Genomic DNA, 15,306 nt, shown 5'->3' with positions numbered 1-15,306 from the left:
AGCCTGCTTTGTATTCTCTCTCTCCCTCTCTCACTGCCCATTCCCCACTTGCACTCTCTGTCTCTCAAAAATAAATAAATATTAAAAAAAAAAAGTGGGTTTAAAAGCAGATTGTCAGGGGTCTGTTCTGGGCCCTGCCATTCACTGTACAGCCATGGGCAGGCTACTTAATCTCTCAGGGTCTCAGTTTCTTTTCTGGGGAGACTGTGATACCTGGTAGGAGCATTGTGAAGATAGATACAAAGTGTTTGGGATGGCATCTGGCATGTGGTTGTTGCGTCAGTATCATCTTGTTTGATCAATTAGAAAGGAGGAAGTTATCTTTACATAAAAAACTTATTTGGGTATAAAATGTCTCAATAAATTGAGAACTTGGCCCTGGTCAGCTATGTGCTAAGGCTTCTTCCTGGGCTGCTTGTAAGCAGCTCCAGGGCTTTTTCAGGGTCTGTGGTTGGTAATTTGGTAATTTGTTACTCTTTGATGGTGCATTTCATCACTTGGCTATACTACTCTGAACTGACTATTGCCATTGACCCATCTCTCTTATTCACTTACAACACCTTTGTGTTGAGAATGACACAGGCTTACAATAGCATAACGATGTGGTGTGTTTGTTTAAAGTTGGTGCTCCCTGTGTTAAGGATAGAAGTGCACAGAGGGCAAAATAACCTCCAAACAGGGGTTTTTTAAAATTTTCTTAAATGTTTATTTATTTTTGAGAGAGAAATAGTGTCAATGGGGGAGGGACAGAGAGAGGGAGACACAGAATCTGAAGCAGGCTCCAGGCTCGGAGCTGTCAGCACAGAACCCAGTGCAGGGCTTGAACTCATGGACTGCGAGATCATGACGTGAGCCGAAGTTGCACGCTTCACTGACTGAGCCACTCAGGCACCCCCCAAAACACACCGTTCTAATGACATGATTCAGGGTGGGAAATATTGTTTACCTCTAATCAAGGATAAGTTATCGTGCATAGACTGTGTTCATTCACTTAAAAAGTACCTACTTTAGTATTTGAGTCTCTGCCATTCTGTAAGAATGGTGAGAACAGTGACTATATTTTTAAAAACAACTTATATAATGCTGGTCACTTATTGAGAGCTTACTGTGTGCCAGCTACTGTGCTGTGTCCTTTACATACACCTTGTTTTAGCCTTAGAATAGTTGAAGCAGTTCTAAAGAGTAAAAAATCCCACTTTACAACAGTTTGCCCTTGGTCACATAGCTTCTAAGTGATGCAGTCAGGGTGCAGGCTCCCTCTGACTCAGAGCCTCCCATATTCTGTGGCCTATGCCACTGCAACAAACAGTACCATAAAAGATGCTAAATAAATGTTTGCCGAACAAGAGAATAAATGGGGATATGAGCTTGAGTAAGACATAGTCCCTGTCCTCCAGGAACTCAGAGGGGAGACAAAGAAGTATGGCAGTGAGTAGGGGGGCGGGGTTAGGAGAGTTAAGGTAGAGATGTAGACCTGAAGCCAGAGACACACCTACATCAAATCAGTGGGGAGGGGTGGAGAGGGGCCTTCCCTGAGGAGGATGAACGGAATTGGCCGAATGAGGGTGTGGAATGCATCCCAGACAGAAGAAAGAGAAGTGGTTTGATTTATCTAGATAGTAGGCATGAGAGTGGTGCTGGGTAAGGTGTCCAGAGTTACGATCCAAATAATTAAAGGATCTGGGTATAAAACTGAGAATTTGAACTTGATCCTGAAAGCTCTTGGTGGAGGGGAGGTCTTGGCAGGTTTAAACAGTGTACTTTCGTGGTTAGATTTGCATTTTGGGAAGATTATTCTGGCAAGTAGTGTGGAAGCTAGAATACAGAGAGGCAGACAGGAGGCCCGGAGAACCTTTAGGCTGTTGTAATGATTGAGGACAGCCTGGATGAAGGAAATAGGGTTGAAGTCAGGGGTTGGATTGGAGAGTATTAAGGAGGTCTTGGTGACTGAAGATGGATGGGAAGTTGGTGAAAGGTAGCCCTGAGTTTATGGTTCTTTACTAAGATAACAAATTGAGGAGAAGGAACAGACTAAGGAAAAAGTGCTATGTTTGGTTGGGGATGTGTTGAACTTGAAGTGAATAGAGGGTAGCTCCATGGGTCTGCGTCTCAGTGGCAGGGGCTGGGGAGATTGTGGGTGTGAGGGAGATAGATTAAAAGAGCCACTAGAATGTCAGTGGTAACACACATGAGAGTAGGAAAACAGAACATTGAGTATAAAAGTATCTTGCCCTTGGTGTCAGTGGTTTGAACCTAGAGCCTGTCTGGCTTCTAAGCCTAGGGACATGCCACTATTTCATGTTAAAACTTATTTCTTTTATTCCCCTTATGTATATTGCTCCCCAAAAGATACATTATTGGTCCACTACTGGTTTTGTGAGTTCTTTGTTGAAGCAGTCATTGCCCATGGGTTAGATGTGATCGTGTTCATCCCTGCATCCTCCACCTCTATCTTTCCATACATTCTGATACCAGTCATGTGTGAGGTTTCCTTAGTATACCTTGGCCTGGGGATCATTGTGTGATCATTCTTTTGTGTGTGTGTGTGTGTGATCATTCTTAATAGGCACGCCACTTATAAATCTCTGGTAAAGATGGGAGAGTATTGGTTCCTTTCAGCATTGCTGCTTAATTTCCTGCAAGATGTTGAAGGGAAAGGATTACTTGTTATTGATCCTTTCCATGATCCCAGGGTTGTGGGATCAAGACCTGCACTGGACTCCATGCTGGGGCTGCAGCCTGCTTAAGATTCTCCCTCCCCACCCCCCGACTCTGCCCCTCTGTCCTGCTTGCATGTACTGTCTCATTCTCTCTCTCTCTCTCTCAAGCAAATAAACAAACAAACAAACAAACAAATAAATAAATGATAGAGAACCTAAGTTTCTAAGTTTCATTTCTTCTAATAATCACTCTCTGAGTTAAGTTCCTCGCGACAAATTTGTAATCACGACGTTCCTCATAGAATTAACTTACCTTCCCGCAAACCTGCATCTCAACAGAAGAGAAACATGCCGTGGCTTCGAACCTGTGTTTTAGCTGTTGGACAAACAACAGCCTTACTCGCCTAGAGATGGGCAAAATAAAGGCAGGTAAACAAGTAACCTGGGAAATGGCTTTCCTCAGCTCAACTTTGCCCACGAGCTGGCTAAATACGGGCATGCCAGGTGGTGCAAGTTGGCACTATGAAAACCTGTTCATGATTGGATTTGTTTTATTCACACTTTTGAATTTTTTTTTTTTTTTTTTTTTTTAGGCAACCTCCCGACTTCTAGTAAATTACCCGGAGCCCTATCGTTCTCAAATATTGGATTATCTCTTTAAGGTAATGAAAAAATAATTATTTAATGGCACCTGTGATATGTTTGAAGCTATGGTGAATTTCAGCAGTAGAATTGGTCACCTTCACATTTCTAGCTTTTAAAAAAAATGGAAAATTACTTTTGGATTAAGTGGCTGTTGATTTGAAGTTGGTCTTCTCATCTGTCAAACCAAAGGCAGTAATTAGTCACTGTCATGTTTTGCCCTTCATGCGGTGAATCACAATGTTGACACTCCTCCTTCTTTCCGCAGCCAAACTTCGGTGCCTCTTTGCATATTCTAAAAGTGGAGATAGGTGGTGACGGGCAGACTACAGGTAGGAGATTTGGGGAATGGGTTTATTTTCCTTCAGCACTTTAATCTCTACCTAACCTTAGGGACTGTGAATCAGAATGTAAACGATATCAACATTTTTGATGTTGATCATTTCTTAGTAGATTCTTATTGTTCCTCTTTTACTCTACTTAAAAAAAATATTATATCAAAATACTCACTTTTCCCATAAAATGGCATTTGGACTTTAGATGGCTTATTTAGTTGAATTAATTGGTAGTAAACAAAACCACAGTTTTTAAAAAGGCTATTTTCACGAGGCAGAGCATAGAGACAGGAGTTTTTATTGAGAAATTAAAAAAAAGAAAGCTTTTACCATAGAAAGCATGTAAAATATTATTGTTATTAGCTTTAAATAAATTTGTGGCAAAAATATGTCATCAGTATTTCAGAGATGCAGCTTTTTTCTCTTTTATTTTTTTATTTTTTTAAATATGTTTACTTATTTTTGAGAGAGAGGGAGAGACAGAGCGTGAGCAGGGGAGGGGCAGAGAGAGAAGGAGACACAGAATCTGAAGCCGGCTCCAGGCTCTGAGCTGTCAGCCCAGAGCCCGAAGCGGGGCTTGAACTCACGAACCGTTAAGATCCTGACCTGAGCCAAAGTCGGACGCTCAGCCGACTGAGCCACCCAGGCGCCCCAGCTTTTTCTCTTTTAAAAACAAAATTATTTTTAGCCACTAAATTTTCAGTCTTCACTGTCACCATTTTGATTGACTTTATGTAGAACATATAGTCATTTAATGTACAGGAAGAAGAAAATTCTCCCACAGATGATGCAGCTTATTATTTACAGGCCAGATTCCATTGTAGTGAACTTTACAGTATTGTCTCTATACATGTGTTCCTGTTGGTGACTCGGGAGTAACTTTTGTTAAAGAGATATGTCTCTGTGGTGGCATTAGTGTTTAATTAATATTGAAAGAAAAAATGCAGATCACAAATGAAAGAAACCTCTATAAGGAAAACTTTCCCCAAGTTATTGTAAGAGGACATGCATTTTATTGTCCACCCTTTGATGCAGAATTGATAATGACTGGCCATCTTCATTTGCTGAAGTGAAATTCTTCAGGTAGTTCTTGTGAATTCTGATGTTTACCTTTAAGAGGCAAGGCCCCACTCCTCGTGAGACCCTTCCTAACAAGGGCAGATGTTTGTGAAATGTGGTGACATATGAGGACAGATACCAGGATATCAGTTATCTACCTTGACACACTATGGAGGTTAGGATAGAATTTTCTTACAGAGGGGTTGTGTAGATGTATACTCATTCCTTTTTTTTTTTTCTCAAAGCTCTGTTGTCTTGGTATAACAAGGCACGTTATAGGCTTAAGGCCTGGGTGGTGAGAATGGGGCCAAGGAGCTCAAGATTTACATTTAGGATGGAGAAGTTAAAAGCTGAGGTGATCTGAACTCAAAGTTGGACATGGGGACTTGAAAACTCCAGACAGACCAGACCAAAAGCCCATGAAAACATAGTCCTAGGACTCTTCAGTTACATGAGTTGATAACCCTTCTCCTTCTTTTAACCCTGCTTATAATAGAAAGCTGTGGTTTTATTTTTCAAGACCTTTACGATACTTAGAATGATGAAAAAAGGTGAAATAATACACTTTGATCATGCATTGTCAAGTTATCTAAGATTATTCTTATTTGCCCATATCAGGATTGGAACCAGAATACACCTTCTCTGAAATGTGTGTGTGTACAGGGGAGAGTGGCCCTAGGAAACACCATTAAAGGGTGTTTTCCTTTCTCTTTTGCTCTCTCCCATGCAGATGGTACTGAACCCTCCCACATGCACTATGCATTAGATGAGAATTATTTCCGAGGATATGAGTGGTGGTTAATGAAGGAAGCTAAGAAGCGGAACCCTAACATTATACTCATGGGTAAGAAGTGAAGTTTGTAATGCTTTTGCAGTCTGTTTAACTTTCAAATTCTGAATTATTCATATGGAGTTACTCTTAATACTGAAGTACTAACAATGTTAATACTACCCTTATCCTACCAGCCGCAAAGCCTGTGCCAGGCTTGATCCTTTCTTTGCCTTTATATTTTATGTCTGCTCTTTATATGCAATACCTCTGGAGTAAGGCGTTACTCTTCCCATTTTACAGAAGCAGCAGGGGCTTAGAGAGGTTATGCCACTGACTTAGGTCAGATAGTTAGTAAATGCCAAATTCAGATATAGAACCTAATTCCATTCTTGTGATGCTAAACTAATTTCCTCAACAAAATTTCTCATCAAAATTTGTAAAAGGGGGGTACTATTTAGAAAATTGTCAGTAGGCGTTATAGTACATCCCAGCTCTTTGCGAAATTATGCATTACATGCTGTAGTAGGTGCCATTTCTAGAAGACGTACACATAAAGTGTATGTTTTGAGCCTCCACAGTGTGGTGGGCACTGTTCTAGGCATTGGGGATACCCAACAATCCAGCCGCTACCTTCTGCCCTTTCGGAGCTTAAGCTCTAGAGGCAGCGTCGCTGGATGATTTCTCAACTCGTACCACTACATTCACTTTACAGGTTTCGTGTAGCAGTGCACAGACCCGTAAAATATTGCAGAATACACAGTGATGACATCCTTGCATTGTTTGAAATGAATTTGATTTTTTGAAACAGGCTTACCCATTCAGCCTTGTGAGTGAGATCAATGAAAATTCATTTTATAGGCTTGATTTCAAGTCATTTTCAAGGTCATTTTCAACAATCAAAGGACAAGCACGAGTTTTTCTAAATTAAAAAAAAAAATGAGGAGTCAGTGTGTTCTTTCTAAATGGTCTTTTGTAAGAGATTCCAGAAATGTTGTGAGCAGTAAAAAAAAAAAAAAAAAAAAAAAGCATCATTGACTTCAGCACGTACTCCCCCATTGGGCTGCTTTCATGGTCAGTTCTCATTTAAATGTAGAAAATCTGGCATGCTGAACCATGTTCTAACAAAGACTTACACATGGTGGGCCTATAGAATGTATTTGGCATTTCATTGTTTAAAAATGTTCCAGTATTTTAATGTCACATTTTTTATGGGATACACACTTAGGCATTCATTCCTCCTGAGTTTAGAAAAATAAGCATTTTGTTCTTTTAGTTTTGAATTTTTTCTGTGGTGAACTCGATTTTTTTTATATGTATATATATAAACAATTGAGGAAACTAACGGTTGAGCTTATTTTGATATGTTAGTAACAAAATTAGGATGTAGAATTGTAATTAGTGCTCGTCTACTGTTCTCATTTTCTTCCTTAAAAATAATAATTAGGGTGTTGGAAGAATGTGGGCTATTTGATTTATATCATACCACAAAGGGGTATTTTCCTGTTGAGACATTGACATTTATATTGATAATGATGACAAACTAGTTTTGTTGAGTTTGATTATCTGACTAGTTAGTATTTTAAGGAGACTTAAGTTTTAAGAAGATGTACTAGTGAAAGAGGAATTTGTATTATATTTAACCTGTAGGAATATTTAGGCATAAGCCTTTCAGAAGAACTCTTTGATTTGACTTCAGAGGGAAGAAATTGTATATTAAATATCCCTATAGCAGGCAGTGGGCATGTTGAGTTAAATTGTATGTTACATTTCTTTCCATGGGTGAGTATCTTCAAGAGAGTCTGTTCTTATTTCTTTTTCTTGAAAGAGCATTTGGAATTATGGAACCAGACTCTAGGGCTCAGGAAGGAGTTCCTGAGTTCATAAACTGGAAGGGATTTTGAGAATACACACAAGATATATAATCTTTCCTCTAATAAGATCTCTATTGGCTTTTTGTTTACCCTGTGTTCTTTCTGGTTTCTTTTGCCTTGTTTTGGATGGTTGCCAGCACTGTAATACCCACCCCACGTTTACCTTTTCCTTCCTACAGGGTTGCCATGGTCATTCCCTGGATGGCTGGGGAAAGGTTTCAACTGGCCTTATGTAAACCTTCAGCTGACTGCCTACTACGTCATGACCTGGATTGTGGGCGCCAAGCATTATCATGATTTGGACATTGATTATATTGGGGTTGGTAATGTATTTAAACCTTGATTAACTGCTGGACTTTATTTGTAATTTCTTAAAGCAATTTGATTCTGTGGCATTTTGTTACTAACCATTTTGTGGTCATGAGACCCAATTTGTTCCTTTGGCATCTGATAACAAATTAAGTATGTGACCTTTTATTCCTCCTCTTTTCCCATCCAAATTCTAGCCCCTTTTGAAAACTGTACTGAGTGTATACCTTCTCTGAATTTTCTTTCTTTAATTTTGATTTTGATACTACTCCAGCCCCAGTTCTCCTTGAAAGCTTTCCCTCCTTTCTCTAGTTTTTCAAGAATACCACATTTACTATCTGGTTAATGATTAATCTCATTTTGCTCTCTGAATCTCCTGCTGTTCTAAACCAGACGGTGGCAAACTTTTTCTTAGTGGGTCAGAGACTAAATATTTTAGGTTTAGTGGGTCAGAGGCAGTATTAAGGATATTATGTAGGTAATTACATAGCCCTTTAAAATTGTAAAAACCATTTTTGGCTTTTGGGTTGTAAAAAATACAAATGGTGGGCTGGATTTGGCAGGCTGGCTGAAATCTGCCTACCCTGTCTTAAACTGTTATTTAACACCTTATAATGATTTAAAAAAATGTTAAATATGATGTCTTTCCGGCTGGTCTGTTGGCAGGCTGGAGGCACTGTACCTCTCAGAGCCCTACACGTATATGTAGTGGTCTCCATACATGTTTGCATATTAATATGCCATATGTCAAAATTGATTTTAAAAGTGTTCAGCAGTCAGAAAGCAATTATTGAGCTCCTACTGTGTTGCAGACACTGTAACTGTTGTATTCTAGGGATACCAAGATTAATAAGCCCTTAAGGAGTTTAGTGAGAGAGAGAGAAACTGGGTGGAGAAATTGTGATATCACAAAGGACATGGGGATAAGCCCAGGGTTGTAGGGAGCCAGAGGCAACGATATACTTTGTTTTTTGTTATCTTTCTTCAAACTATAATTGGAAATTAGTTTGTATTTGAGAACATTCTTAAATGTCAGGGTATTTTTTAATTTGTAGTGAAACTAATTGTAGATTTGGATCTAAGTAGTGCTTTATTATGGTAAAGTCACACTTGGAAACTGTTTCTGATAAAGAATGGGTAATTCACATCTCTTTTAGACTTATGTGCTATAGTGAGGAGATTCTTTGATAAAAAATACTTTCCTGTATCACTAGAGTAAAATGAGTTATAGTGCCTAGACTCTAGGCCATCTCTGTTATTAATAGTTTTCTCAGATGCAAAACGAAGGTCTTGGATGTTCTCTTTCAATTCTAAAACCTCATCATGATTCTAAACCAGCGAGAGTTGTGCATCTTCCTTTTATCTATCCTCATTAAGAATTTGCCTTTGTGATGTAGCACATCACTGTGATCTTATGTGTGCTAAAAAAAATTACTTCTACGATGTACATACTACAATACTCGGCTTTAGGTGTGCTGGTGGGATCTTGTAAGAATTATTACAACACTCCCCACGTCTGTTAGGTCTCCAGTACCTAATATAGTCCCTGGCACGCATTACATTGTCAGGATTTGTTGAATCATTGAATGGAAATTCCAGTTTTAGAAATCACTGGAATAAGTGACTTTTTGAAAAATATCCACCAAATATTCAAGGTTTTAAAAAATATTTTAATTGTAAAAAGTTATGTTGTCTTATAACATGTCTATAAGTTCAAGAACAGGACATTCCATAAAGTACGAAAAATTGCTTTTTAATAATTTTTTTTAACTTTTTTTTTAATGTTTATTTTTGAGAGAGAGCGCGCGCACACGCACGCGCACGCATGCGCGCACGCACGCGCACACGCACGCACGCGCACACGCACGCACGCGCACACGCACGCACGCGCACGCGCACGCACGCGCACGCACGCGCACACGCACGCACGCGCACACGCACGCACGCGCACACGCACGCACGCGCACGCACGCACGCGCAAAGGGAAGGGGCAGAGAGAGAGGGAGACACAGAATCCGAAGCAGGCTCCAGGCTCTGAGCTCTGGGCTCAGCTCATGGACTTGAACTCATGGACTGCGAGATCATGACCTGAGCTGAAGTCAGAGGCTTAACCGACTGAGCCACTCAGGCGCCCCAGAAAAATTGCTTTTTAGATTATGTTAAAGATGATGAGAGCAGTGGCGTCTTAGTGATCATGTCTACTTTCTGATACTTCACTTTCAATTCAGACTTTTTGACTTTCTGTTTTGCAGATTTGGAATGAGAGGTCATTTGACATCAATTATATCAAGGTCTGTACAACTTTAAATCTTTTTATCTTTAAGTTTTTGGTAAATAATTTCCTTACGGTACCATGGAAATTAGAAGTAGGAACGCTGTATTTTTTACAGCACAGATGCTTGTTTTGCTAGTTCTGGCATAAAATTTGAGCAAAAACGTAGTCATGTTTAAATTCCTGATTAAAGTGTCTGTAATTCCCTGTGAACCCCAAGTTTCATTGTCTAAAGAGTTGTGTTGAATTTTCCCATTTTAAAATTTATTATTTGTAGAATTATGATGATTATTATAAAAACAGCAGCATCATTTTAGACTTTTAGGACTTAGAGAAATGTGGCTTCTTTTTGTTTCAACTGAGCAAAGGAGGCAAAGATGAAAAAGAACAAAGACCTTAGTTTGGGGTCTTGTAATTGCATCTCAGGGAGCACAGATTCTGGAGTAGCCAGAAAAGTGTCTCGCTCACTTTTCTGGGGAAAGCAAGGAGTTTTTCTGAGGAAGAAGGAAGGGGTAGTTACATGATGTAGACAAAGAGGAGAAAAGAGAAAACTGCTCATTTGGTGCTGACCGGTTGAGCCACTTCTGATGACTATGTCATTGATTACTTTGTTGGTGCTATTACAAACAAAACTGTCCCTAGAAGGTATGAGTTAATTTTACTGCCCTCATATGATCTGAATGCCAGTTGCTCTGTTGAAATATTAGGAGGAATTGCTTGTAAGACTGATGCCACTTCTGGCCCAGTTCAAGAGTTCATCAGGTGGAAAGGAAAGTGGAACTTGAAAATGGGGCCTTTTATGTCCAGAAATTTTATATAGTTCCACATCCAATATCAAAATTTCCAGTATGCAGTCTCATTATTATTTTCTGTGGGATGCCTATACTATTGGAATGTTCTATATGTTTCTATCTGTGATTAACAAATAGGTGGCAACTAACATTTGCAAAGTATGTTATTTTTTGAGTCGCTTTTCCTAAATATTTGCCTCCACTTAATTCTCACTCCCTTCCATACAAGGTAACTACTATGATTGCTATTTTTCAGGAAAGGAAAAGCTGAGAATAATGACCCTCTGTCACTGGGAAACTAATGGCAATTTAACTTTTAAGGTGGATATATTCTTTAGTTTACTTTTCAGTTCCATTTGTTTGTGTTTCCTCCAAGAAACACAGTTTTGTGGTTATATTTTGTTTCAGGTAAAAAAATTCCTTAAGTGTCTTATGTTTTTATTTTTTTAAATGTTTTTATTTATTTTTGAAAGAGAGAGACAGAGTGAGTGGGAGAGGGGCAGAGAGAGAGGGAGACACAGAATCTGAAGCAGGCTCTAGGCTCTGAGCCGTCAGCACAGAGCCCAATGTGGGGCTTGAACTCATGAGCTATGAGATCATGACCTGAGCCGAAGTCAGATGCTTACCTGACTGAGCCACCTAGGGGCCCCTAAATGTCTTATGTTTTTGAGCAGGTAATATCCACTAAATTTCTTTCATTTATTCCCCAGCAGGCATTGACTCAACTGCAGGCTTGTCAGGCCTTCCCTATGTACTTGGAAGATAAAGATAGAAAAAATACTGTTGCTGCCCAAGAGGGGCTCACGTTTGGGGACTATAGAGTCCCACATGGACAACTGAAATATCAGTCCTAAGTTCTCTGGAAGGATAATGCCCAGGCAGGGTTGTCAGAAGGTGCAGAGAGGAGATGATATTCTGCTTGGGTGGATTAGGAAACGCTATTAAAGGAGGTGACCTGGAGTTGGAATCTTCAATATGGGGTGGATAGGAACTCCATTTGTTGCTAGGGCAGGGGCGGACACTGCAAAGAAGTGAAGATTGAGAGTAAAGGGATTTGGGGGAGGAGCAAGGATGAAAGGTGGAGTAGATGAACTGGGGACTCTGAGCCTTGCACAGCCCAATGTGTTCACTGGGAGCAACGGTGCACTTCACTCTGTAGCCACGGGGTTTGATGGGGTGGCTTGCAGCCAGGGCCTGTAACTCAGGGTCAACTCCAGACTGCAGGCGTTATCAGTGTAGTGGTGAGAATATGGTGGAGGGGGCGTTGTGGGGTTATGGGAGGTGGGGCAAGGGGCTAGTATAAGATGGAGGCTCAAGGTTAGTGAAAAGCTGTGGCTTCTGGGAGCACAGGGCTGACGAGAGCCGCAATAGCCCCGGGTGGAAGACAAATTAGTGCGTGTGTCCTGGGTGACCCTGCGGTTGGCACAGCTTCACGGCAGGGTCTTAGCAGTGAAGGTGAGGAATTGTTTGTCTATCCAGATTTGACATTTCACAGCTTATGGTTTTTTCCTTGCGACTATACATGTGTCTCTCTAGTTGTGTCTGCTTCATATGAAGGAAGCATTAAGAACATTAGAATCTGGTTTCCTTTTTCTTTTAAACTAATGATCTGCAGCTATGGTGGTGGTTTTATGTATTTTACTATTAAGGGTCTGTTGTGGATTTCATTAAAGTCAGAGGGAAAATCCCTCTAAAACATTTTTACCTCTTTTTTTTTTCTTTTTACATTCCCACCAAGTAAATTATCTTAATGATAGTGCTTTTATTTTCCAAAGGAGGCACATTTCTATTGAGAAATAATATGGACACTATCATCCAGGATGCTGATTTTCGAAGATACTTCAGCTGTTGTGGTTGTAATTCAACAGCTATAAACACAGTTGTGAACTCTCTGCATTCTGTTTATCTTCCCAAAAGGTGTTAAGAAGGATGCTGAACTATCAAGGTCTCCATCGAGTGAAAATCATAGCAAGTGACAATCTCTGGGAACCCATTTCTGCTTCTATGTTGCTCGACACTGAGCTCTTGAATGTGATTGATGTTATAGGGTAAGGACGGTTTTGCTTTGAAAACTTAACAGTTTCTGATTGCTTGCTTGGGATACTGACTTTGTTTTTGCTTTTCCTTCCCACCTGATTACATTTGCAGAGGTAGCTTTCTTGTATTAACTTAACTAAAGCATGTATAACTGATATTTCATTCCTTTTTCTTTGAAATGTGCATACAGTTGACCCTTGAATAGCACAGGTATGAACTAAGCCAATCCGCTTATGTGTGGAATTTTTATGATACTGTGAATGTATTTTCTTTTCCTTATTATTTTCTTAATAGCATTTTCTTTTCTCTAGCTTATTGTAAGAATACAGTGTACAGTAAATAGCTTATGTTAATGGCCTATGTTATTGGGTCTTCTGGTCAACAGTCTATTAGTAGTTAAATTTTAGGGGAGTCAAAGATTATACTCAGATTTTCAAATACACATGTTGGGGGGCAGCATGTTGCTCAAGGTTCATCTGTACTTTGGGATCTTTCTATGACAATGAAATGTATTGGTACTTTACAAATATTGTGTTAACGTTTGGGGTAATGAAGCATGGCTTTGTTTAGATTAAGGGACAGGGTAGTTTTTAAATTTTAGAAATTACAAATGTCAGACTTCCTGTGGTTGGGAGTTCTTCCATGAATGAACACTTATGTAAATGGTACGGCATGAACCCTGACCATGGCTCTTGTCATGTTTCCTCAGCAGGGTGGCTTTGACCCTGCTTCTTAGTCCAGCTCTACCATTTAGTCCTCTGGGTCTTGGCCTTCCTGAGTTCCAGCAATAATTTTTTCTCTGTCTTATTTATTTGCTTCTTTCCAGTCTTATTTAGAAATAACTGATGTACATTACTGTGTAAGTTTAAGGTGTATGGCCTGATGATTTGATTTACATATATGTGAGATGATTACAAAGGTTTGGTTATCATCCATCATCGCATATAGATTCAGTGAAAAGGAAAAAAATTTTTCCTTATGATGAGTGTTCTTAGGATGTACTTTGTTAACGACTATGTATCACACTCAGTGTTAATTATAGTCATCATACTGTACATTACATCCCTAGTACTTATTTATAATTGGAATTTTGTACTTGTTGACAACCTTCCTCCAATTCCCCCTCCTATCCCTGACGTAGGAGTATTTTTAAAAACAAATTTTTTTTGACATTTATTTATTATTGAGAGACAGAGACAGAGCGTGAGCATGGGAAGGGCAGAGAGAGAGGGAGACATAGAATCTGAAGCAGGCTTCAGGCTCTGAGCTGTCAGCACAGAGCCCGACGCGGGGCTCGAACTCGCAAACTGTGAGATCGTGACCTGAGCCGAAGTCAGACACTCAACCAACTGAGCTACCCAGGCGCCCCCCTGACCTAGCAGTATTTTTTAAAGTGAATTTGAATTTTGTTTGTCATAACAACATATATAAACATTTGAAAAATAGAATACACATATGTGTGAAATTGGTTCTTTATTTGGTGTGAAGACTGCTTGACATGTGTCTTTTTGTTTTGAATGAAGAATTCTGAATGTACACAAAGTAGGCAGAATAATATAATGAATATCTGTGTTCCCATCACTCAGTCTCCATAACTGTGACCCATGCCCAGTTCTCCATCACACATACCTGTCCATTCTGTTACCTGAACTTGGGTTCACCTCTTGGTGGCTGTGGGGCCAACATACACAACCAAGCTAAAGAATAGGGAAAGGAAGGGTTTTATTTGTAAAGTAAAGGAGAAAAAGTAAAGGAAAACACCTGGAGTGTTTCTCAGAGCAGTGTCTCCTGGAACAATAAAACTGGGGAAATTTTAGGCTAAGGGTACATACGTATTCATGAAGGGACTTGTACTATGAGGCATTCAGCAGAAGTCATCTTAAGATGACAGAGTCCAGGCCTCAAAGCTCAGCATCATCACCTCTGGGTATCTGAGTGCTCAGAAAGGTTTAGATCTTGCAAAGATAGCTCAAGAATGTGCGTCAGGTCAGTCTTTGGTTTTGAACCAGCACTGGGAGATTTACCACTGATTCCTGGTTCCTGATGTGATTAGGTTATCTCCTGGTCTGATAGTGGCTGTTTGTTCTTACGTTTTTTTTGTTCCCTTAAAATTGTTATCTACTGGCATCTATTGTTCTGCAATTTCAACATATCTCAGGAAGTTCTGCTAGAAACAGGCTTTGGGCAAGTAGTGCTGGTCAGTCAGGCATAGATCACAAGATTGCTGGGGGCCCACGATGACTTTTCTTACAGTCAGGGAAGATTTTCTTGTCTTTTTTTCCTCGGGGACCCCAGCTCTTTCCACTTACAGTTCCTCTCTTCCTTTTCCCACATTATTTTGAAGCAGATTCCACACACGTTATTTCTTCCATACATGTTTTAAGACGTATCTCTGAAGATAAGGATTCTTTTTCTTTTTACCATAAGCAATAATACCATTATTACATCTAAAAATGTCACAGTTTTTTGATATTATCAAATACCTGTTTTTGTTAGTTTATAGTTCTATTTGATCGAATCTGGATCCAATTTAGATTCATACACTGGGATTGGTTGAT

The 15,306-nt window shown here is 39.7% G+C and overlaps 1 protein-coding gene across 7 annotated transcripts in view; it reads left to right on the top strand.

Moving 5' to 3' along the window:
• Window positions 1-15,306, top strand: part of GALC (galactosylceramidase) — a 151,741-nt gene that overhangs the window by 5,956 nt on the left and 130,479 nt on the right. For 5 of the 7 annotated variants that reach the window (XM_040477931.1, XM_040477932.1, XM_040477930.1 and 2 more), the window contains exons 2-7: window positions 3,254-3,322; window positions 3,571-3,634; window positions 5,427-5,540; window positions 7,519-7,658; window positions 9,901-9,939; window positions 12,629-12,759. In XM_040477931.1, coding sequence (XP_040333865.1) covers window positions 3,254-3,322; window positions 3,571-3,634; window positions 5,427-5,540; window positions 7,519-7,658; window positions 9,901-9,939; window positions 12,629-12,759 — 557 coding nt within the window. Of the gene's footprint in view, window positions 1-2,826; window positions 3,090-3,253; window positions 3,323-3,570; window positions 3,635-5,426; window positions 5,541-7,518; window positions 7,659-9,900; window positions 9,940-12,628; window positions 12,760-15,306 lie in introns of those variants that run through there. The other 2 variants (XM_040477937.1, XM_040477934.1) reach the window with 2 other exon arrangements.

Source organism: Herpailurus yagouaroundi, unplaced genomic scaffold, assembly GCF_014898765.1.
Source record: "Herpailurus yagouaroundi ecotype Mexico unplaced genomic scaffold, PumYag 141, whole genome shotgun sequence".
NCBI lineage: Eukaryota > Metazoa > Chordata > Mammalia > Carnivora > Felidae > Herpailurus > Herpailurus yagouaroundi.
This window is presented reverse-complemented; position numbering and strand designations above follow the sequence as displayed.